This window comes from Oryctolagus cuniculus, chromosome 8 (genome assembly GCF_964237555.1).
Source record: "Oryctolagus cuniculus chromosome 8, mOryCun1.1, whole genome shotgun sequence".
In the NCBI taxonomy this organism is placed as follows: domain Eukaryota; kingdom Metazoa; phylum Chordata; class Mammalia; order Lagomorpha; family Leporidae; genus Oryctolagus; species Oryctolagus cuniculus.
The window spans coordinates 62044559-62070377 of NC_091439.1; the positions used below are offsets into that span (position 1 = coordinate 62044559).

General features: G+C 37.7%; 1 protein-coding gene across 3 annotated transcripts in view; it reads left to right on the top strand.

Annotated features, from left to right (window-relative positions):
• Window positions 1–25819, top strand: part of CENPE (centromere protein E) — an 82058-nt gene that overhangs the window by 38381 nt on the left and 17858 nt on the right. For 2 of the 3 annotated variants that reach the window (XM_051820142.2, XM_051820143.2), the window contains 17 exons: window positions 4133–4336; window positions 7295–7453; window positions 9267–9557; window positions 9686–9841; window positions 12240–12524; window positions 13771–14058; window positions 14165–14323; window positions 15182–15469; window positions 15871–16158; window positions 16732–16890; window positions 17083–17364; window positions 18109–18267; window positions 18850–19110; window positions 20691–20849; window positions 21233–21523; window positions 22792–22896; window positions 24657–24875. In XM_051820142.2, coding sequence (XP_051676102.2) covers window positions 4133–4336; window positions 7295–7453; window positions 9267–9557; window positions 9686–9841; window positions 12240–12524; window positions 13771–14058; window positions 14165–14323; window positions 15182–15469; window positions 15871–16158; window positions 16732–16890; window positions 17083–17364; window positions 18109–18267; window positions 18850–19110; window positions 20691–20849; window positions 21233–21523; window positions 22792–22896; window positions 24657–24875 — 3753 coding nt within the window. The remainder of the gene's footprint in view (window positions 1–4132; window positions 4337–7294; window positions 7454–9266; window positions 9558–9685; window positions 9842–12239; window positions 12525–13770; window positions 14059–14164; window positions 14324–15181; window positions 15470–15870; window positions 16159–16731; window positions 16891–17082; window positions 17365–18108; window positions 18268–18849; window positions 19111–20690; window positions 20850–21232; window positions 21524–22791; window positions 22897–24656; window positions 24876–25819) is intronic. The other variant, XM_051820144.2, reaches the window with a different exon arrangement.

A 25819-nucleotide genomic window follows, 5' to 3' on the forward strand; every position in this document is an offset into this window, starting at 1 on the left:
ATTTGCAACACTATTAACTAACATTGATTTTACAAGCTTTGAAATAAATAACTTCAAAAATAAATGCTTACAATCTGTTTGGAAAGGGAAGGGCAAAAAAGGCACTAGTTCATACTTTGAAAAGTGGTATTTTATATTTCATTTTTATTGTACTTCATCTCTTAATCCAGAATATTAACTGCTAGAATTTTAAAACATTTTTCATTGGGAGACTGGTAAAATAATCTTTGGGGTATGGGTATATGTGTGTGTGTGTGTGTGTGTATACACATATATCTTAGAATAGTATACAGTCTTTTTTTTTCTTTTTTGCAATTTTTGGTAGAATAGACATACCATAAAACTTACCACCTTAACCATATTTAAGTATGTAGTTCAGTATTCAGTTCATTCATATTGTTGTACAGGTATCCCTAATCCAAAAACCTAGAACTCTAAAATCAAAACATTTGTGGTCCCAACCATCTAAGATAGAGGACACTCAACCTCTGCCACATTTTGCCTATCCATTCCACCTTCATGGACATTGGGGTGCATCCACATTTTGGTTATTGTCAATAATGCTGCTATGAAGATGGGTACATAAATATCTCTTTCAGATTCTGCTTTCATTTTTGGAAGTATATCTAGGAATGGAATTGTTAGATCAAATGATAATGCAATTTATAATTTTTTGAGGAAACACCATTTTGTTTTCCACAGTGACTATATCACGTTTACATTCCCCTCAACTGTACAAAAGATCCAGTTTCTCCCCAACCTCACCAACAGGTTATTTCTGCCTTTATAGCAGCTACCCTCATGGATGTGAGGCAGTATCTTACTGTTGTTTTTATTTACATATTCGTGATTATTAGTGATACTGGGCATCTTTCAATATGCTTGTTGGCCATTTGTAAATTTTCTTTGCAGAAACGCCTATTAAAGTCTTTTAATCATTTTTAATATGAGTTGTTTGGTTTTTGTTGTTGAGTTATGGGAACTCTTTATATATTCTGGATATGAATTCTTTATTAATATATGACTCACTCTGTTCATTATGTCTTTTGATAGAATTTAATTTTGATGTACTGTTTTTACTTTTGTTGCCTATGCTCTGATATCATATCTAAATCTTTGTCGTGAAGCTTTTTCATATGTTTTCTTCTAAACATTTTATAGTTTTAGCTTTTATGTTTTGGTCTTCAGTCATTTTGAATTAATTTTTATATATAGTGTATGGGAGGGGTTCACCTTTATTATTTTGCATGTGTATATCCAATTTTTTCAATACCATTGGTAAGACTGGTTTTTCCCCCTTGAATGGGCTTGGCACCCTTGTTTGACCATATATGTACTTGAATATTTATTTCTGGGCTTTCTGGTCTGTTCGTTGGTCTCTATGACTTTTTTTTTTTTATTACTTAATTTAAAAGCAAGATTTATGTAAATCAGAGACCTCCTAGCAGAGTAACCAGGAGAGGGGCTCCAAGAGAGGCAAAAACCCCAAGGGGCTGGTGATACTGAGGTTTTTAAGCACAATTTTAGGAAGTAAAAATCTTAACAGCTTGACATTCAGTTACAAGGCAAGGACAAAACCCATCAAAAGACCTGATGTGTAGACCATTTTTGTTTTATGCTAGCACCGTACTATTTTGATTATTGTAGCTGTCTAATAAATTTTAAAATCAGAAAGCATAAGCCCTTCAGCTTTGTTCTTTTCCAGCAATGTTTTGAGATCCATTGTTAGGGATTCACTGACATTCCATATTAATGTTAGGGTAGATTTTTCTGCTTTTGCAAAAAACACCATTGGGTTTTGGTAGGGATTTCAGTTTGTAGATTGTTTGGGGTTGTATTGGCTTCTTAACAGTATTATTAAGTCTTTCAATCCATGAACATGGGATGTCTTTCCATTTGTATCTTCTTTAATTTCTTTCCACAGCATTTGTAGTTAGTATACAAGTCTTTTATTTCCTTTGTTAAGTTTACTTTTAGTATTTTATTCTTTTTGGGGCTATTGTCAATTTTTTTCATCTTTGGATTGTTCATTGTGGATGTATAAAAGTGCACCTGACTTTTGTATAATCATATTTTTAAAGATAGACATATTATACAAAAAGAAAAATCTTCAGGATAACTTACTAAATAAAAAACACGTATTTCAGATTAATTCATTAAGATCCAACTGATATAAATAGATCTCTGTGGGGCCAGTCCTGCCTTGGAAAGGGAGCTTTCTCTCTATGTCTCCCTGTACTTCATTCCTTGTCTCCTATAAAAGCATTTTCACGTGCTCAATATCTTGTGTCCTTACCTTATTTATAGTTTGGATTAATGATGGGCCAAAGGCATTTGAAAATTTATAACTTCCATTTTTATGATGGGAAAAAATTTTGGATAGATTTGTGAAAGGAGTATACAACAATCAATATATTCTTTTAGTCAATTCAGAATGTAATTACGGAGCTCCATGAGAAAGGGACAGAAGAAGAAGATAGGGAGAATGAGAGTTATACTCACTGGAACCAGTTAGTTCCTGTGGTATCAAGTTCGTACAGGAATTATGCATTCCTGGTGATAAAAGGGTCTAGGTGGAGATTCCCAGGGTCGCCTCTGTTCATCTGGGCACCAAATGGCTGCAAAGTAGGTCTATCATGAATCCCCTTAGAGTGCTCCCTTTCAGTCTTGCTTGATACGTCTCCTTCTGGAAATCCAGTGACTTTATAAGTTTTTGGTTAGTAAGTTGAGTCATATAATAAAAAATTATTTTCTTTATTTAATAATTTTTGTACTTTGCTCATAGCCATGGTATGAAATATTGAAAGACTTTCTAGGCTGAGTTCAGATTTGAAATGTATCAAGCATGTCATCACTAAAGACCTTGTCTCGGGTCTGCTTTGTGTTTGCATACACTATTGTTTTTAGGAATAAACATGAAAAATTCTGAATTATAATAACTGACAAACTGATTTCAAAAGACTATATGTTCCCCACCTTAATTTTCATGAATTTCTCTGCTCACCATTATCAGAAGCATTTTGCCAACCATAAGAAATAATAAGGTAAAGTGTTTATCCATGTTCACTTAAGAGAATCAAAAGCTACTAAAAATTATGATTTGAAGATTACCCAGCAGCATGGAAAAAGATAAGCTAAAAAGAATATGTGTAAATTAATTATAATAGCTGTATTTAAGGAAAATCTTTGGGGGAAAACTATGTAAGGAAGTATACTAAAATTCCAGAAGCAATAGTGTAAAGTTGGTGACATTAGATGACTTTTCCCTTCATTTTTCTATTTTTTAATGTGATTACTATTACAAAAAATTTTTAAAAATTGCTGATATAGAGCAGAATATGTTTATTATGGACCCTAATTACGAACCAGTAATTGTAAGGTCAGCCTTTGTCTTCTTTTTTACAAATGATTTGGTATATTAGATTACCTTTAGTGGTGACTTACCAATGGATAAATTAATTCATCTAATATACTTTACTTAAGTGATATATAAAAATTAAATTAAGAAAAGATCGATTATACTATTATAATGTGAAAGAGGTTTTTATCAAAATTGTTTTATCCTGTGCATATTATAAAATTCCAGCTTTTTGTGAGTACAACTGCCTCTGATAATAAAGATTTTCTAGGAATGAAAGGTAGGGAATGCTTTCAAGCTTTTTGCAGGGAGAAATATAGTGTTCAAGGTTGCTTGTTCCTTCTTTAGTAGTAAAATACCATAATACTACTAGTATGAGACAGAAAATATGTAGAAAGGAAAGACAAATATCTTTTTTCATTATGTAATTGGTTTGAAATAATGAACATAACTGAAGTCACATATTGAGATAATTGTTCACATTTATAGCTGAGCAGGCACAGGAGTACAGATTCTATGCTGCAAGATAGGGTTCAAAACCTGGCTGTACCTTTCTCTGAGTGACCTTGAGCAAGTGACTCGACTTCTCAGAAGTTCAGTTTCCTGGTTACTCAAATGGGATAATAACACCTACCACATGGTGTTATATTGAAGATTAAATATGTTAAGATATGGGAATAGCACCATGTGTATAATGTGCATGTAAATGTTGGCTGTGTTTATTATTATAGTTACTGTCATTCAGTACTTGAGAAATACTTCTTTATATTTTAGATGGTTGACATAGATAAAAACCAAAATTTGGATGCCCAAAAAACCAAAGCATTGATTGCAGATGTTAAGGACGATGAAGCAAGTGAGCAACAGAGGAAGATACTTTCCTTAATACAGGAGAAAAAGGAACTCCAACAAAGGTTAGAGAATATTACAGCAGAAAAGGAACAGTTGAAGACCGACCTAAAGGAAAATATTGAAATGGTAGGATTTAGGACTATATGCTTCACAATTCATTTTGTTATTTTCTTATATACTTACTGCTTTTTGGTAATAATTTACAGGAAATAGGTGTATCTGGTTAAAAACATACAACCTGGTGACTTTTGACAAATGTCTCTACCTAGACACTCTCAGCTCCATCCCAAAACAAGTTCCCTTGTGCCCCTACCAACCACTCTTGATCACTCCCCACTGTGCACCAAGTTTTTTCTGTGCTGGTATGTTTTCACCTCAGGTAACTGTCTCCCCCAGAATTTTACATGGTAGAATCATTCAGTGTATAGTCTCTTATGTCTGACTTCTTACATTCCTTTTTTCACAGAGTAATATTGCATTATATGAATATATCAGCTACTGTTGATGGAAATGTGGATTATTTCCAATATTTGACCATTTTGAGTAAAACTATTATAAGCATTCTTAAAGCATTTTTCTCTTTTTTTTTAAGATTTATTTTGTTCATTTGAAAGGCAAAATTACAGAGCAGGGGGCGGGGAGAGAGCAGAGAGGAAGAGACAGAGATCTTCCACCCACTGTTTCACTCTCCAAATAGCCAACCTGCCAGGGCAGGGCCAGGCTAAAGCCAGAAGCCGGAAGCTTCATCTGGGTCTCACATAGTGGGGCAGGCGCCCAAGCACTTGGGCCATCTTCTACTGCTTTCCCAGGCACATTAGCAGGGAGCTGGATCAGAAGTGAAGCAGCTAGGACTTGAACCAGTGCCCATTTGGGATGCCAGTATCACAGGCAATAGCTTTACCTGCTATGCCATATTGTCAGGCCCTTATTTTTTCTTTTTCTTCTTTTTTAAGATTTATTTTATTTATTTGAAAGAGTTACAGAAAGAGGTAGAGACAGAGAGAAACATCTTCCATCCGTTGGTTCACTCCCCAGATGGCCACAACAGCCAGAGCTGCGCCGATCCGAAGCCAGGAGCTTTCTCTGGGTCTCCCATGTGGGTGCAGGGGCCCAAGGACTTGGGCCATCCTCCTCTGCTATCCCAGGCCATAGCAGAGGGCTGGATCAGAAGAGGCGCAGCGGGACTAGAACCGGCACCCTTATGGGATGCTGGCGTTTCAGGCCAGTGTGTTAACCTGCTGTGCCACAGCACCGGCCCCTATTTTTTATTTTTCTAACATAAATATCTAAATAGATTGCTGGGACATACAGAAGTATATATTTAACTCGATAAGAATTTGCTAAACTGATTTCCAAAGTAGTTCTACCATTTTACATTCCCCTCAACAAATTAAGGTAATTCTGGCCACTCTAATCTTTACTTACCAACACTTCATATGTATTTGTGCTTTTAATTTTGTCCATTCTAATGAATATGTAACTTGTTTTATTATTTTTTTAAGATTTATTTATTTATTTATTTGAAAGTCAGAGTTACACAGAAAGAGAAGGAGAGGCAGAGAGAGAGGTCTTCCATCCACTGGTTCACTCCCCAATTAGCCACAACGGCTGGAGCTGTGGTGGTCCAAAGCTAAGAGCCAGGAGCATCCGCCAGATTTCTTATCTCTTCAGGTGCAAAGGCTCAAGGACTTGGGCCATCTTCCACTGCTTTCCCAGGCCACAGCAGAGACTGAATCGAAATTGGAGTATCCGGGACTCGAACCGCTGCCCATATGGGATGCTGGCACTGCAGGCGGTGGCTTTCCCTGCTATGCCACAGCACTGGGCCTGTAACTTGTTGTAATTGGGCTTCCCTAATGACTTAAAGAGCTTGAACATTTTTTGCTTATTCACCATTGTATCTTTTTCTGTAATTTATCTGTTCTCTCAGTGATATATTATGGTTTTTCAGTATACAGTATACACATCTTATACACAGTTTAATACTACTGCAAATTTTTTATTTCATCTTCAGTTGTTTGTTGGTGGTGTTTGCCTGTATTTTCACCCTTACTTTAGTATTTTTATCTGTTCAGAGGCAACATGAGGGAATGCTGAAATTAATATTTTGAGAAATTCCCTATGGGTCACAGTAGAATGTAAACTTTTGTACTGTTTTAATTTTATGTGTTTCTTGGGATTTTCTACTCAGCCAAAAGAACCAAATGTATATAAGCAGATAAATGTATATTCTTTTCTCAGGCTTTTTCCTTTTTTTGGTCTTGATACATGGATTAGCCCAGGTTATGCCAACAGAAGGTGGCTGCATTTTTGAGCTTGCTGTTGATAAGTAACCAAAACCAAAGGAATCCTGTCATATAAAAAAAAAAAAAAAAAAACTCGTAACTATAATCTCTATCAGTCAAGAAAGCTTAGAAATAGTTCCTTTGGGGCTGACACTATGGCGTAGCGGGTAAAGCTGCCACTTACAGTGACGGCATCCCATGTGGGTACCAGTTCAAAAAGTCCCGGCTACTCCACTTACAATCCAGCTCCCTGCTGGTGCACCTGGGAAAGCAGCAGAGGATGGCCCAAATGCTTGGGCCCCTGCACCAAGGTGGGAGACCTGGAAGAAGCTCCTGGCTCCAGGCTTCAGAGCAGCACAGCTCAGCTCCTGTTGTTGCAGCCATTTGGGGAATGAACCAGCAGATGCAAGACCTCTCTGTCTCTCTGCCTCTGCCTCTCTGTAACTCTGACTTTCAAATAAATAAATAACTCTTTAAAAAAGAAAAAAAAAAAGAAATAGTCTCTTTGGACTAATGGGGCTGAAATGAGCTAAGCTGTCATAATAGAATGCTAAATCCAATTCTAATTATCATGATAGGAATATAAATGTAGCTATAAAGAAATGACATAAAATAAAGATTCCTAGCGTCTCTGATTAAATTAATAATTCACCTCCCCCCTTTTTTGTTGTTGATCTTTGCTTCTATGATTTGTCTTAATTTCTTCATCTGCAGGCTGAGGCAAATATTGATTTTTAATAGATTTCATAAATATGATCTAATATTTATCTGAATCTCAACTTTTTATTTTTAATTCTAGACCATTGAAAACCAGAAAGAATTAAGAATTCTTGGTGATGACCTAAAAAAGCAACAAGAAATTGTTGTACAAGAAAAGAACCGTACCATAAAGAAGGAAGAAGAGCTCTCTAGGGCCTGTGAGAAACTGGCAGAAGTTGAAGAAAAACTAAAGGAAAAGGTGAATTTTTAGTTTTCCCTGACTTAACTTTTCTTGGTAATAAATTTTGATGCCCATAGACTAGAATCCAGGAATAACACATACATCCCCACATGTACAGATCTTAATGTTTTAAAATTTGTCAACCCATACCGTGGTCTTAAGTAACATTCCCTGTGAGGATTATATCATTCCAGAGACTTCATTCAGTGAGAAGGAGCCTTGTATCATTCAACCTGTATAGTACTGTTCCTCATCAAATATTGAGAACTACTTTGTTCTAGGCACTTGAGAGTCATTGGTCAAGGAAATAAAGATCCTTCCTTTGTGGGGATTCATTAGTCATTCTCTAAAATATAGGATTAACCATTACTGCCATCTCTTAGATGTTTATACTTTCCAGATTCATTTCTTTTATTGAAGTAAGATATACTATAATATCTGCTTCAGAGCAAAGACCCCTGTACCAACTGATTTGCCCAAGTGATTCTGAAGTCTACTCACAGAGAATCTTCACTATAAGCTAAGGGCATTGCCATGTGCACTATATTGTTTTTTCCTAAAATGTGTTTTCTTTTCATTCTTTTCATTTCTTTTTTCATGTAATTGAATTTACAAAACCTTGTCTCTGTTTCACGCTCCTCTTAAAGAAGTGAAAGAAATCACAGCCTGTGAAATGTAGTGCCTCAGTGTTTGTTTGGGCCACCCCTTAAGCATCTTACTAACGATGAAAGTAAATTATTTTTAAACTTTTTATTAAGGTAAGGAATCAGGGCAGGCCTTGTGGCACAGCAAGGTAAGCCACCACTTGGGAGGCTTCTATCCCAGATTGGAGTGCCTGGGTGTGGGCCCTGTCTCTGCTTCTGATCCAGCCTCCTGCTAATGCATACCTAGGAAGCAGCAGATAATGGCTCAAATACTTGGGTCCCTGCCACCCACATAGGAGAACTGGATTAATTTCCTGGCTCCAAGCTTCAGCATGGTCCAGTCCTAGTTGTTGCAGACATTTGGGAAATGAACCAGTGGGTGGAAGATTGATACCTCCCTCCCTCTCTCTCTCTCTCTCTCTCTCTCCCTCCCTCCCCCCCTCCCCCTCTCCCCCTCTCCCCCTCTCCCCCTCTCCCCTTCTCCCCCTCTTTCTCCCTCTCTCACATTCTTGCTCTGTTTCCAATAGATAAACATTTTTAAAAGATGAAAAATTATAGTTATTTGGTAGCTACTTTTATATATTAGTCTCTGCTTTTTTTACTTTGTCTCATTCTCACCATAGCTCCTTGTTCAACCTATATCAGTTTCCTAGGGCTGTTATAACAAATTAGCATTCACTTGGTAACTTATAACAACTGAAATTTATTCTGTTCTGGATTCTAGAAGCTCAAAGTTGAAGTGTCATCAGTACCATGATCTTAAGGCTCTAGAGAAGAAGCCTTCCTTTGCTTTTCCTAGCTTCTGGTGTCTCCCAATTAACCTTGTCATTCATTAGCTTGTAACTGTGTCACTGCAGTCTCTGCTTCCACCTTCATATGATGTTCCTTTCTGTCTCTGTGTCCTTTTTTGTCTGTTATGAATACACTCTTTGTTGCATTGAGAGCCACCCTCATCCATTAGGATGTTTTCTGTCCTTACCTCATCACAGTAAATTCACGTTCTGACATTCTTTGTAGACATGAGTTTTGTGTGGGACATTATTCAACCCACTAAGACACTGTGCATTTACTTTTAATGCTACTTGCCTGTTTATACTGGGGTGATAGGCAGGCCCGTGCTAATGATTACATAAGAATTTTGAGAAAATATAGAAAAAATAGTAATTATAAAAACTATAAATCTTAAGATTGAACAGTTCCAAGAAAAACAGCAGCAACTTCTTAGTGTTCAAGAAGAGATGAGTGAAATGCAGAAAAAGATGACTGAAATGGAAAATTTAAAGAATGAAATCAAGAACCAAGGATTAAAATTGGAACAAATGGAAACAGAGAGGCTTGAGTTGGCTCAGAAACTTCAAGAAAATTATAAAGAAAAGAACTCTATAACCAAGGAAAGAAATGATCTAAAGGAATTACAGGAGACATTTGAAATAGAGAGGGACCAACTTAAAGGATACATAAAAGAAATTGAAGCTACAGTAAGTTACACTCTTTTCCTTCATCTATTAAATGTTTCTTTAAAAACTGAGTCAATTCGAAAGAGGGGGACAACGTTGGGATAATGTTGTTGTAATACTCTTTAAATTTCACTTTCTCATTAATTAAGGGCCTACAAACAAAAGAAGAACTAAAAATTGCTCACATGAATCTAAAAGAACAGCAAGAAACCATTGATGAACTAAGAAGAAGCCTTTCTGAAAAGACAGCTCAAATGAAAAATACTCAGAAGGACTTGGAAAAATCCAACACCAAATTACAAGGGGTATGTCTTTTCTCTCTTCTGTAATCTGTCACCTCTTCCTTTCTCCACTGAAGAAAAAATAAACATTAAATAGTAGCTAAGTTATGGTTCATTCAATTAAGGGATTTTTTTAATTTTTATATTCATTTTATTTTAAAAGCCAAAGAGACACAGATAGAAATCTTCCATCACAGTTCCAATTCCCAGATGCCTGCAATGGCTGGGGCTTGTTCTGGCTGAAGGCAGGAGCCTAGAAATCAGTCTGGATCTCCCACATGTTCAGCAGAGTCCCAAGTACCTGAGCCATCATTTGCTGTTTCCCAGGGTGCACCTAGCAGGAAACTGAAATTGGAAATGGAGCCAGGACTTGAACCCAGGCTTCCGGTGTGAGGTGCAGAGGTCCCAAGTGACTTTTCAGCTGCTACACCAAAATTTGTTGAATGTGGAATAGGGCAGGCACAGTCCTAGGTTATAGAAATATGGGAACAAGGTAGACAAGTTTCCTAAAATCCTACCATCTATTTGAAGTGGAAGGAGGTAGCTTATAAGTAATCAATGGGCTAGGTAACATCAGATAATGTTAGATGCTCTAGAGGTGAGACTTGGACATGACTGAGCTAATTTGTGTTAAAAGCCTACTCTGGAGAGCATTTAACCTAGGCATTTAGCCAACATCCCACATTGAAGTGCCTGGGTTTCATTCACAATTTCAACTCTCCTAACTCCAGATTTCTTCCAGTGAAAACTCTGGGAGGCAATGGTAATAGCTCTCTCTCTCTCTCTTCCTCTCTCTGTAATCTGCCTTTCAAATAAATAACCTTTAAAAATATATATATATATATATATCTTTGTTATTTTTTAAAAGTCTATGCCAAGCATTGATACTGTGGATGTTAAATAAGACATGGTTCTTTCCCCCAATGTGGGCACATTAAAAAGTCCCTCAGGGCCAGCATTGTGGCATAGCAGGTAAGCTACTGCCTGTAATGCTGGAATGCCATATGGTTGCCTATTCGAGCCCTTGCTGCTCCACTTCAGATCCAGCTCCCTACTAATGTATCAGGGAAAGCAGCGGAGGATGACCCAAGTATTTGAGTGCCTGACACCCGCATGGAAGGTCCTAATGAAGCTCCTGGCTCTTGGTTTCAACTCAACACAGACCTGTTGCAGCCATTTAGGCAGTGAACCAGTGGATGGAAGATCTCTCTGTATCTCTGCCTCTAAAATAAATAAATAAATAATTTTTAAATCTCTCCATTCCAGTATAGTACATAGAGAAATATGATATGCAAAATTACATGGTAACTTCCCATAATCATGGGAAAGAGCATTCTATGTGTACACACAGAAAAAATTGACAAGTGGCAATGGGGCCCATCTGAAGATGCGACCCTACATGTATTAGAATATAGTCTGCTCTGGGGCTGGCACTTTGGCTCACTTGGTTAATCCTCCAACTGCAGCACTGGCATCCCATATGGGCACTGGGTTATATGGGCGCTGGGTTCTAGTACCGGTTGCTCCTCTTCCAGTCCAGCTCTCTGTTGTCGCCCAAGAAGGCAGTGGGGGATGGCCCAAGTGTTTGGGCCCCTGCACCCACATGGGGGACCAGGAGGAAGCACCTGGCTCCTGGCTTCTAATCGGCGCTGCGCTGGCCGTAGCAGCCATTTGAGGGGTGAACCAACAGAAGGAAGACCTTTCTCTCTCTGTCTCTCTTTCTTACTGTCTAACTCTATCTGCCAAAAAAATAAAAATAAAAAAAAAGAATATAATCTGCTCAACTTGTAGCATTTGGGAACTAACAATTGACTGAATTAACACCTTATTAGTAAAGAATAAGAATTGGTTCACTTTGAATCTAAGCTGGAAAGAAAGTTATGACAGAATGTGACTAGACAGAGAAGTTGTGAATAGCCTCAGTGAGAATCAAAGGAAGAGGAATAAACAGTAGGAGCAGGCTCTGAGGGTTCAAGATCATTGCCGTAGAATGTACCTGGTCTTTTCCCTTCAAAACTTGCTGGGGTGGGGTGGGGTGGGGAACAGGTGGGCATTTGTGATTCTGGCTAAGATACCACTTAGGACTCCCACCTCTGATATCAGATGCTGGGGTTTGAGTTCCAGCTCTGCTTCTAATTGCAGCTCCCTGCCAGTACATACCCTAGAGGCAGTAGTGTTGATGGCTTGGGTTACTTGGGTCCCTGCCACCCACAACCAGGAACACACCTGGATTGAATTCACAGCTCCTGGCTTCAGCCTAGTCCAACCCCGACTGCTATGGGCATTAGGGGAATAAACCAGTGGATGGAAGAGAGTCTCTTCTTCCTCCACCCCCCCCCCCCTTTTGCCTTTCAAATAAAAATTTAGCAATCACAGTAATATTCTCCACATAGTAACCTTGGTATTTTCTGAATATTGCTAGATCTTGGTGCTTCCTGAGGAACAGGAGCTACTTCCTAATGTTAAAGAAGTCAGTGAGACTCAGGAAACAATGAGTGAACTGCAGTTACTGAAAGAACAATCCAAAACCAAGGAGTCCACAACACCAGCAAGCATAGCAATGGAAAGGTTGACTGAGAAACTCCAAGAAAGTCATGAAGAGATAAAATCTCTAACGAAGGAAAGAGATGACCTTAAGTTGATAAAAGAAGCACTTCAGCTTGAACGTGACCAACTGAAAGAAGACATGCGAGAAAATTTGGCTAAAGTAAGTTTCCTCCCATGTAGTTAGGATTTTATTTTACAAAAAACAAGGTTTTGGAGAGGGGGCATTTTTGTCATAGTTAAAGTACAGTTACCATTCTTTAAATGTCACTTAATCATGAAGAAATCAGAAACAGAACAATTAAAAGTACTCATGAATATTAAGAAACGATTGAAACTGAGACACAAGGTTTCAGAGAAGGCCTATGTTTTCTTAAATATTCAAAAATGATTTGGAAAAAGCAGTGCTAAATTACAGGAAAGGTAAAAGCCAAAAATGAATTATTTTCTTCCCACCTTTAAACCTGCTCCTGTAACATCCCATGAGGCGTTACTGTCTTCCTCATTGCTTCACTCAGAAACTTGGGAATCATCCCTACTGATATCCCTTCCTCTCACTCACTCCTTAATTCAGTGACCAACCTTGTTGACATCAGTGGGTTTGCGTGTTCAAGTTCTCCCTCTCCCACTCTTTCTTGGTGTGTGTATGTGTGTGTACACACACGTGTGAAAATCCCTCCACTTTGTTTCTCACTGTGCCACCACCTACCCTAATCCAACTCACACCATGATTTTTTTCTCTAACTGGTCTCCCACGTTCATGTTCATACTAATCTTATCCATACCCCATTCTGAGCCCAGGTGCTCTTTTTTTAATTCCTTTCGTGTCTCAATAATAAAATTGAAATAAAGGTCAGAGTCCTGCATGTGACCCATGAAGCCCTGGACCCCAGACCTTGCTGCTCTACATCCTTAATTCAGCTCACACTTCCTGCTCATGCCCCAGCAACACTCATCTGCTCTCTGCATGTCACGGCCATCAGACGCTCTGCTCTCTCCACCTGTAGTCCTTCCATGCCTCCCTTTGCCTATCTAATGCTCTTATCCTCCAGATCACAACTGAAGCTTTGTATCCCTAATCCTTCCTAATCACTCACAATAACTAGATTTGATGTTAACACCCTGGTAAGATTTTGCATTATGTCTGTCTTCTCCCCTAACTTGTAAGTCTCAAAAAGACAGAGATCACATAAGTCTCATTTACTGTTTTATCTCCAACTGCTAGTAAGGATGCTGACAACACTGAGTCCTCAATAAAAGAGAGTTAAATGCCCAAATAATGGAAGAGTGGGAGAGGTGGAAAGATGGCTGTGTCCTGCCCTGACAGTTGGAGAAAGTGTCCTGATTCCTTTTTCCCTATGCTAAAATATCTCTGGAACTCAACTGTACTGTTTTATGATTCTCTTAAGATTCAAGAGATTCAAGGCAAACAAGAACAGTCATTCAGTATGAAAGAAAAAGATGAGACTACTAAAATCATGAGTGAGATGGAAAAATTGAAGGAAGAATTCAAAGCCAAAGATTCAGCACTAGTAAGAATAGAAATGGAAAAACTGAAGTTGTCCGAGAGACTTCAAGAAAGTCTCGATGAAGTGAAATCTGTGGCCAAGGAGAGAGATGACCTGGAGAGGCTGCAAGAAGCTCTTCAGTCAGAAAGCAAGCAGCTTAAAGAAGACATACAAGAAATCATAGCTAAAGTAAATTTCGTTTTATAACAATGTTTACTTTTTGTAAGTATATTTTCATGAGAACTTTAGGAAGTGGAATTACAATGGTTATAACTTTTCTATCCATTTCTTAAAGCACCTAGAAACTGAAGAGGAACTTAAAGTTGTCCGTTGTTGCCTAAAAGAACAAGAGGAAACTATTGATAAGTTGAGAGTAGATCTTTCAGCGAAGGAAACTGAAATATCCAGCATGCAAAAGGAATTGGAAATGACCAATGTTGAATTACAGAAAAAGGTAAGGGAGGGTGAAGGAACAGTGAGATGATACCTGAGGCATGTGACCCATTGGGTTAGAAAGACTACTATATTTGGCCTAGTGGTCGAGTTGCCTATTAAGAACTTTAGGGGCCAGTATTGTGATGCAGTGGGTTAAGCCACCACCTGCAAAGCCAGCATCCCAAATGAGCACCAATTCGAGTCACAGCTGCTCCACTTCTGATTTAGCCCCCTGTTAATGTGCCTGGTAGGCAACAGAAAACAGCTCAAGTGCTTGGGCCCCTGCCATCTACATGGGAGACCCAGATGGAGTCCCAGGCTCCTGGCTTCTGCCTAACTCAGCTTCAGCCTTTGTGTGGCCAGTCAGGGAGTGAACCAATGGATAGAACATTCTCTCCCTTTTTCTGTCTTTCCATCTCTATATATAACTCTGCCTTTCAAATAAATAAAGAAATCATTTTTAAAAAATAAAATAAAAAGACCTTTGAATCACGTATTAGTGTGTCTGGGTCTGGGTTCTACCCAGCTCCATTCCTGATTCTGGCCTCCTGTTCATGCAGACCCTGACAGATAGTGGTAATGATTCAGATGGTTGGGTTCCTCCACCTACACTGAGTTCCCAGCTCCTGACTTTGGTCTCCAGCCTGGAACTGTTACTGGCACTTGGGAAGTGAACCAGCAAACGAGGAAGCTCTCTCACTATCGTGCTGTCTTAACTCTCCCTCCCTGCTCACTGACTCTCTGCTGAAATAAATCAATAATAAAGATTGGTGTTTATGCACTAAATTGTTTTAGAAATCAACCTGCTTCTTTTGGCTTAAAATATATGTTTATTTGTGTATATGTACACATTTTTGGCTATTTTACCATTTTTAAGATCCAAGAGCTTTATGAGAAACCAGAACAACTTACTAGTGTCAAGGAAGTTTGTGAGCCTCAGGGAAAAGTGAGTGAACTGGAACAATTCAAGGAGCTTCTCAAAGCCAAGGAGTCAACACTACAAAATACAGAAAGTGAGAAACTTGAGTTAACCGAAAGACTTCAAAAAAGTCAAGAAGAAATAAGAATTATAATTAAGGAAAGAGATGAGTTGAAAAGGATACAGGAGGCCCTTCAAATAGAAAGAGACCAACTGAAAGGAAACATGAAAGAAATTACAGCTAAAGTAAGTTTCCCTCTTTTGTTGCTTTTTGGATACAAAAATAGGATTAGGTTGTATTCATTGTTAAGTTTTATTAATTTTCCTGTAATCTTAAAAGAACTGGCAACACAAATACTAAAAGCTATTTGCATTCATATCTGAGTGCCAAGATAATGTTAGTACAAGTAATATTTCAGAGAAGACAAACCAAGTGACGAATATTCAGATGCTAAATTGTAGACAAAAGTAGGCTTGGTTCTGTTAAGCTGGAAATTGACATCTGATTACTGTGTTTCTCATATCCTTTATGAAAGAGAAGAGTAGGCTAACATGTAAAGATGATTGCCTTAGTTTATGAATAATTCTTTCTTATGCTTAAGAAAAAAAAAGCTTTGCCCATATCCTAACTTATTTTATTTTCTCAGATCCAAGAACTTGAAGAAAAAGAACAGCAGTATATTCAGGTAAAAGCTATGAATGAGTCTCAGGCAAAAATGTGTGAAATGGAACACTTGAGAGAACAATTTGAGACCCAGAAGTCAACACTGGAAAACGTAGAAATGCAGAATGTACAACTGAGTCAGAAGATCCATGAAAACCTTGAGGAAATGAGATCTGTATTAAAAGAAAGAGATGACCTTAGGGAAATGGAGGAGACTCTCAAAGCAGAGAGAGACCAGCTTAAGGAAAACCTAAGAGAAATTCTAATTAAAGTGAGTTACCATCTTTTCCCCATCTAGTAACTGCAACTGTGTGTCCTAAAGGAACAGTGGGCCACAGGGGTCATGGGAATGTAAACCTTTGAGGAAAGTTGGGGGTCATGAGGAGATAGGGGATATTTGCTAAGACTTTCCACATTTTTCATTAAGTTTGTTTTTAACCTAAAACATCCAATTGTAGCCAGTCATAGACACATTTGGGTAGCTGGACAAAGATATTTATAGAAGCATACTCATTGCAGCAAATTGCAGTAACCAAATAAAGCAAACCACAAAATAGGGAAATTTCTAACTATCTTTTAGTGGAAACTGGTTAAATGTGCCATTAATCATGGAGTTCTATGGCATGGATATAGAGTAGGATAGAACTACAGTGCTGATTTCATGTTAGGGATTAGGGTTAAGTTGCAAAGTCTACCTAGAATGAATTGACATCTGAAAGAAGGGTAGAGAGTGAGGACAGGAAAGCCTCAGAAAAGGAGTAGAATGATTCTTCTTATCCTATACATTTCTGTTCTGTTTGAATTGTATTATCCTCTATGTATTATTTTTCTTTGTCTAATAAAGGACCTGGAAAAACAAGAGGAACTAAAAATTGCACACATGCACCTCAAAGAGCACCAAGAAACTGTTGATAAACTGAGAGAGATTATTTCAGAGAAGATAGATGAAATAGCAAATATGCGGATGGATTTAGAAAGCTCAGATTCTGCCTTAAAAGCACAGGTATGTATTTGTTTTTAGCTGTAATCTGAGCAGCTGAGAGTTTGAATTGGGTCCTTTGTGTAATGAAACAGGATCAGAATCACCCTCAAATTGAAGACAGGTGAAGATTTGCCTGTTCAGTTTGGAAAGTATTGTTGAGTTTTTTTGTCTGTATCTATTACTACTCTAACTTGTTATATGATTAATATCAAGATCCAAGAACTTCAGGAGAAAGAATGTCAACTTATTAAAGTAAAAAATGATCTCCGAGAAACTGTGTATCAAACAGAGCAATTGAAGAAGCAATTAGAGGCCCAGAATTCAATTCTGGAAAGTACAGAAATGGAGAAGTTAAGATTGACTCAGAAACTTCATGAAAATCTTGAAGAAATAAGACTTGTTACTAAAGAAAATGATGACCTGAAAAGAGTAAAAGAAGCCCTCAAAATGGAACGAGACCAACTTAGGGAATGCCTTCAAGAAACAGAAGCTAAAGTACGTTACACTGTGTCTCTTCCTAGCAAGTGAATGTGATATTTCCTTATAGCAGTGAACCTTGCTTTGAAACAAGTGGTATTGTTGCAAGAATAAAACAGTATAACTTTTCAAATGGAGAAGTTAGTATTGTTTTTCAAAATTACTAGTCTGTAACCAGCACTTTATAGATTTTATGCAGTGTCTATACTGACTCAGTTGTTACAATAAAGAAAACTATATAAAGATACTTCAAAAAGTTCATGAAAAGTCTGTATTATAATGCACATAATATGCGTGTGATTCTCAAGGTAATATATTCCGTAATTATCAAATTATGTAGGCCCAAATTAGTAGGCCCTTATCTTCATGCTCCAAAATAAACTTACCGGAAGTTCCCCACAAGTCATTCTTTATAGTAATTTGTAATTTACAAATGGAAAGCAATCTAAATGTTCTTAAGAAGGAAACTAGGTATATATGAGTGGTATGCCAAAATACTGTGTACTCTTAACAAAAAAAAGAAAAGAGAGAAATAGATGGATTTGAATGTCCTGTTTAGAAGCCCAACATAACTTCTAAGGAGGAAAATAAGCTATAAAATAGTGTTTGTATAAAATATTTGTCCCAGGAAAGTAAGAGTAGCATATGTGGAGATGAGAAGAGAAAAATTTATGTTACTATTTTTAAGAAAATATTTCTTGATTAAAAATACTAATTGACATTAAGCTATATCATTGTTCTTAAATTTTTCTAATAATAAAGGATCTGAAAAAACAAGAGGAACTAAGTATTGCTCACAAGGATCTGAAAGAGCACCAAGAAACTGTTGATAAACTCCAAGAGATTGTTTCTGAGAAGACAAATGAAATTGCGAATCTGCAAAGAGATTTAGAAAAGTCAAATGCTAAATTACAAGAAAAGGTACTTTGTGGGGAACTTGTTTGAATACATATTTGATTTATTTTGTTCCTGAAACCTTTAGGGATGTAACATGGCTCAGCCCCATTGGAAAGCAGCTTGTCAGTATTTACTCCTGCAGAATATATACTTGCTTGAAAGCTCAGCATTTCCACTCCTTGGGTATGTACTCAAGAGAAAAGAGTGCATACTAACTAACATAAAAAAAAAAAAACATTAGAAGAATGGCCATAGCAGCCTCCTATAGTACAGCGAAAAACTGGAAACAATGCAGATGCCTTTCATCAGGACAATGGATAAACACATTGTGATAAGTAGATTAAACAGGAGCTGATATAGGATGGTAAAGGTCAGAATAGTGGTTACCTCCAGAAAGGGGTGCATGGGTACTGAAAGGAATGCTAGAAATGTTCTCTGTTTTAATCTGGGTTATGGGATTATAAACGTATATACATGGGTATATCAGAAATAATTGAGCTTATTAGAGTGACATGGAAAGACTATTAACTTAATCCATTTAAAAACTATTACTTATCCTTGCCTAAAAATCTGTATCCTAACATATTATTTTATGATTATCTTAAGATTCAAGAACTTAAGACAAGTGACCATCAACTTTTTAAGTTAAAAGAAGGTATCAGTGAGATGCAAAAACAACTCAAGAACCAAAGTTTAACTCTCAATAAAATAGAAATGGAGAATTTAAATTTGGCCCAAAAACTTCATGAAAACCTTGAAGAAATGAAATCTGTAATGAAAGAAAGAGATGATTTAAAGAGAATGGAGGAGAATCTCAAACTGGAGAGAGATCAACTCAAAGAAAACCTACAGGAAACCATAGCTAGAGTGAGTTGTGTTCCTTCTTCATACCCTGTAAACCCACTACTATTTTACTATTTTTTTTTTTTTCGACAGAGTTAGAGAGAAAGGTCTTCTTTCCATTGGGTCACCCCTCAAATGGCCGCTATAGCCAGCGTGCTGCACCAATGCAAAGCCAGGAGCCAGGTGCTTCCTCCTAGTCTCCCAAAACAGACTGTCCTTGCTCCAGGGATTGATTTTAGCTCCTTTGTCAAAGATAAGTTGGTTGTAGATGCACTAAATGCTGGCTAGGGCTACAGCCATGGTGGAAAACAGTATGGCGATTTTTTTTTTTAATTTTTTTATTTTTATTTTTTTTATTTTTGACAGGCAGAGTTAGACGGTAAGAGAGAGAGAGACAGAGAGAAAGGTCTTCCTTTTTCCGTTGGTTCACCCCCAAAATGGCCGATACGGCCAGCGCGCTGCGCCGATCTGAAGCCAGGAGCCAGGTGCTCCTCCTGGTCTCCCATGTGGGTACAGGGCCCAAGCACTTGGACCATCCTCCACTGCCTTCCCGGGCCACAGCAGAGAGCTGGACTGAGGAGAGGCAACTGGGACAGAATCCGGCGCCCCAACTGGGACTAGAACCTGGGGTGCCGGCACTGCAGGCAGAGGATTAGCCTAGTGAGCTGCAGCACCGGCCAACCTACTACTTTTAATATAAAATGCTGGGCTCTGTAAATATTGTTGGTGAGAAAGTGAATGTTGCAACCTTCGAGTGGGACAGTTTTAACAATATCTTTTCTAAAATGTATCAGCATTTACATTTGGAACAGCAATTCCAGTTCTATGAATTTATCCTAATACTATAGTCACACATTTGGGCAAAAATACAAGTGTTCACTGCAGCATTGTTTAGGATGACCAAAATCTAGAAGCAGTCCAAGTATCCACCAATAAGGCAGTTACAGGGGTTCATCTGCATAACAAAATGTTAAGCATAAGAATGGAGTACTCTTTATGCAGTGCCGTTTTAGAAAGTTGTCAGGGCTCTGGCACTGTGATATAGAGGGTTAAGATGCCCTCTGTAATGCCAGCATCCCATATAGGTGCTGGTTTGAGTCCTAGCTCTTCCATTGCCAATCCAGCTCCCTACTAATGCACCTGGGAAAGCAGCAGAAGATGATCCAAGTTCTTGGGCCCCTGTACACATGAGGGGAAACCTAGAAGAAGCTACAGGCTTCTGACTTTGGCCTGGCCCAGCCCCGGCCACTGTGACCACTTGGGTAGTAAACCAGCAGATGTAACATCTCTGTGTCTCCCTGTCTCTTTGTAACTTTGCCTTTTTCAAATAAATCTTGGCGGGGGGGGGGGGGGGGGGGGGTGGTGGTCAGGCAGTAGTAGGAGAAAAGCAAGTGGCACAGTTCCACAGGGTGCAGGACAAAGACAGGAAAGATAGGGGCAGGAATGTGCACTTGGATATCCTTTCTGCACTTTATCATTTTGTGGTAATGAAATGGTTGTTTTTAATGGAGCCCACATGTTTAAGATTTGGTTTAAGCTAATGATTAAGAAAAGCTGATATGCCTTTATATCCTAGCATTTTTCTTTTTCTTCTAAAAATAAAGGATCTGGCAACAAAAGAGGAACTAAAAGTTGCTCATATGCATTTGAAAGATCAGCAAGAAACTATTGGTAAATTAAAAGAGAAATTTTCAGAAAGGACAACTCAGATTTCAAATATTCAGAGGGATTTAGATAAATCAAACGATGAATTGCAGAAAAAGGTATGTATTGTTTTGTTCTTCTTTTGGGAATAACTGTGTCCAGAATTACCTGTGGAATGAGAAAGGATATAGACATATAAATACAAATACAAGTTGAATAGCCTTAATCCAAAAATCTGAAATTTGAAACTTTTTAAGAGCAAGAACATCATGCTCAAAAACTTTCAGATTTCAAATTTTCAGATTAGGAATGTTGAACCAATGCAAGCTGTGCAAATATTCCAAAATCCAAAAATACCCAAGATCTGAAATATTCTTGGTCCCAAATATTTCCTTTAAGGAATATTCAACCTGTGTTTATGTATACACTAACAAATACACTCTATGTTTCTTCCCTGAAAGAATTCTATTTGCATTCTAATTTGTTTTATAATTTTCTCAAGATTCAAGAACTTCAGAAAAAAGAACTTCAACTGCTTAAAATGAAAGACGATGTTAGTAACACTCATAAAAAAATGAGTGAAATGGAACAGTTGAAGAAGCAATACGAGGCTCAGAGTTTATCTGTGCAAAGTGTGGATAAGGATAACTTGCACTTCACTAAGAAACCTTATGAAAACCTCGAAGAAAGCAGAACCATAGCTAAGGAAAGCATTGAGCTGAGGAGGATAAAAGAGTCTCTCAAAATGGAAAGAGACCAATTCAGAGAAATCATTAAAAAAATGATAGCTGGAGTGAGTTCAGAATCTTCACTTATCTAGTAACTAGTTATAAGAATCAAACTTTGCAAATAATAATGATAATGATTGTTTCTGGAAGCTTCTACAACTAATAAAGGATAGTGAGAAAACTATAATTTTCACACAATAAGAACCAATTTTAAAAAGTCAGTTTTTCAGAAAATACAGTTTAATTTTCATCTTTAAGAACGATGTTAAAGCAAACTGTTTCCCTTAATACTATGTTTTTAAACTTTTTTCTGAGATTTATATTTATTTTGAAATTCAGAGTCATAAAGAGAGGGAGAGACGAGAGACACCTTCCATCCACTAGTTCACTTCCAAAGATGGCCGCAATGGCCAGGGCTAGGTCAGGCCGAAGCCTGGAGCCATGTGCTTCATTTGGGTCTCCCACATGAGTGCAAAGACCCAAACTTGGGCCATCCTACCCTGCTTTCCCAGGCACAGGGAGCTGGATCTGAAGCACAGCAGCCACCTGGGATGTCAGCATTGCAGGTGGTAACTTAACATGCTATGCCACAACACTGACCCCACTATGTCTTAAACCTAATTGAATCCTCTAAAAAATAACAGAAAGTTCAGACAATAGCTGTATGAAATCTTGTGAAAGTCTTTCATTTCCATATTTGAAAAAAAATATTTTGCAGTCTCAACAGAAATACCTAACCCTTGGGAATCATCTTTATATCAACCCTAATTAAATCTATAAACAGATTTAATTCATTCAACAAATACTTATTGACAGTCAATCATTCTTCTAGGTACTGTGGTGAACAATATAAGCAAGTGAGAGAAAATGTTTCGTACTTTTGATCTGAAATGCAAACTATAAACAGTAAATGAATTTCCTGTTCCAGCATGATGGAAAGAATATATATGAATAGGGCTTGGGATGCTATAGAAAGCCAGATGTTTTTGCTAGAGTATTTAGTTGGTAGCAGTAACTCTAATGCAGAGATTTTGTTTGAAGAAAAGAAACCAGAAATAAATCTAAAACTTATTAGCAATTACAAAGAAGGGATCATACCTCTAAAATATATACGATTCTCCTACTTCTTCCTCCTACCATGCCCCCCAGTGAGTGAATTTTTTAATTTCACTCATCAGAATTTTTTCTGAGCATCTTAACATTGTATTTGAGTTAAAAATGTGATATTGCATTTACTACTGAAATGATATAAAATGTAATTGAGTATTTGGTTACATATTATATGTGAATATAATTATAGCTGAAACCCTGTGTATTTCTTGTACCACACCAGGACCAACAGAACAGCAAAGAGCTAGTAGAACATGAGAAAGTGTTAATGGCTGATGGACAACACCACCCTACAGAAAGCCTGAGAGAAAAATGCTTTAGGATAAAAGTAAGTGCCCCATGTGAAAATAGCATATGAATATTAGAACCTTTCCAAAAGCTTTTTGAAGCCTGAAATGGAATCGAAGGAACCTCTGTGGAACAAGTAAATAGTGCTCAGTATTTTTCTAAATAATATCTGGTTCAGGTATTAAGGGTGTGCATATTTATTTACATATACGAACAAAGCAATGGGAGTCTGATTTTACCTGAAAGAGGTAAGCGACTGAGCCATTCTGGTGTCTGGCACATCACAGATAGAGGAAATAGTGAGTCCAGTGCTCCTGGAATGTCATCCTGCCTGGCAGCGGGGAAGCTAAGAAAGGAGATCAGAGAGTTAATGGGAGGAGGCAGGCTGTGGGGCCTTCAGAGAACGTTGAAGTAATAGGGGAGGGGATGGAGATCCATGGAGATGAGAGACGTACTCTACCTTACATTTTAAGAGGCTACTGACTATTGCATTGAAAATAGAGTGGAAGCAGGAAGACCATTTAAAAGATCAGTTTCAATAATCCAGGCAGAAGCAGTGGTGGCTTGGCACACACAGGTAGCCATGGGAATAGTGAGAAGTACCCAGTTTCTAAAGGTAAGGACAGGATTTACTGTGACCCTTGCTAGACTACATGATCCCTAAGGATGTGTTTGGATTGTTGACTGTATCACTTAGCATTCCTGACAGCAGTCATTATTCCAGAGGCTCCTCCATACTGTAAGGTGACTCACCTGAAGATCAAAGACCAGAATCCCTTCCAACATAGACCAGCATCTAGTTTTTACTTAACTTACTGAAAACAGAAACTATTTCTTCTGCTGGTTAGCTCCTTGGACTAAACCTATCACTTACTACACAGTTGCAGCAACTTGAATTTAACATGTTCTTCTACCTGTGCTCTGACCAGGATACCACCTGCTTGGTCATTCAAGCATAAAGCCCAGACTTAGTGCCTGTCTACCATATGCCAGTTGGTTTCCCTCATGAGATGGATTTTATTGCTCCATTTGTAAACAGTGAAACTGAGGCTCAGAGAACTTGTTCAGCAGTTGCCCAAGGTTACACAGCTTGTAAATTGGCAGAATATGAATTTGGACACAAACAGATACAGAAACATTTATACAGTTTTATTTCCTTCAAGCTGTAGTGTCTATACCGCTTTTAATATTGCACATACATTATACATTTTATTTGATCCCCTAAAAAGTTTTGTGGCAATTACTGTCATTGAGAAAACAGCTCAGTGATTGCCCCAGTGAAAAAGTAAAATAGTTAAGTCCTAACGGCTAGCTCTGATACAGGGATAGAAAACAGCCACGCAAACAATAGCAGTGAAGCGGCTATACCAAGGTGACGGGTATACAGTTTGAATCTTTTTCTCTTATTTAATTTACTCACTCACACAGCCCTCAATAACTATATAGAAGCTACTATACACAGCAGATTGAATTCACCCAGATTTCTCTTCAGACTTGGTCAGAGCTCATTCAGATCCTGGATGTTCAAAAGACTGAAAGAAACAGCATCTAAATGATAATGATTGTTTCTGGTTTTCTTTTGTTGTATTTGCTTAAACTTTTTAAATTTCCACAATAATTATATATTATTTCTATAATTCAAAATCAATTACAGTTTCCCCTTTAAAAAAAACCACAAAGATCTTAATTTATTTATTGCTCACCAAAATTGTTTAAGTTTCATTACAATTCTAGGGTTAGAACTAGTTATTGTTAAATTAGAATGAATTATTACATTGAATGGATTCTAATTTCCTTTAGGAGCTTCTAAAAGGATACTCAGAAATGGAGAATCATTATGAGTACTTGAATAGAATGTCTTTTGATTTGGAGAAGGAAATTGAAACCCAAAAAGAGCTTTCAATTAGAGTAAAAGCAAACCTGGCACTTCCATATCCACAAGCCAAACAGATTCAAAAACTTCTTACTGCAAACCAGAGATGTTCCATGGAATTCCATAGAATCATGAAGAAACTTAAGGTACCTCCTTCTTTTAATAATATACCTGTAAATATGCTATACATTTCAGTTTCAAACATCAACATATTTAAGTCCTGCTTTGGGAATTGGCATACCTCTATTTAATGTACTTAGTACCAAAGATTACATGGTTCTGAGAATAGTATGAGCAAGATTCTCTGAGCATCTTATACCCATTTGTTCAGCAAAATCTGAGCTCTGCTGAGGGGTTCAGAAATTGTGTCATGGTGTTTAATACAAGCACTATGGTAAAAGATCTCATAACCAGTGGATGGGGCAGACATATAATCAGGTAGTATAGTGTGTGACAGAGGTATTTTTGGGTTTTATCCGCATGATATACCAGATAAGAAATTGCAGAAGATGAGTACTATGATGGAAGCCAGAATGTGACCAGTTCAGGTTAGAGTTCATTTGGTACATAATGGCCTATGGATAGTTAACTCTCCATGGTGGTAGTAACAGGATCAGGTTGCCATTTAAGTGCTTCACTACAAAATAAAGGAGAAATGAGTTTGAGGGAGATAAGCCTAGTGGCAGAGGCAAGAGGCAGTTAAGTGGTTCAGATAACATTATGTGTGACTATGGCACTAGAGAAAGCTTCATAGACATGGAGAGGGCAAAAGGGATTTGGGAAATATTTAGTGGCTTAAATATTGTAGTGGCCTGACTTGTGCTTGATAATGTAGGAAAGGGAGAGAGGTTGAGTCCTAAGATTTGTGCTTAACTAAAATTTTAGATTGTAGCACCATTAAGAGAAATAAAGAAAAAAGGGAAGTGAAGAAAGGTGGGTAAGGCAGGAGAAATCAGGTGTTTAGCTTGAGATAATTTTGTGGTGAGAAAACCCATGATGAAACATCCAAGAAAACAAAATGAGGCATTTAGATGTGAGTCACATTTGGCAGGAGAAAAATCAGGGCTAAGATCTGGGATTTATCAGCATG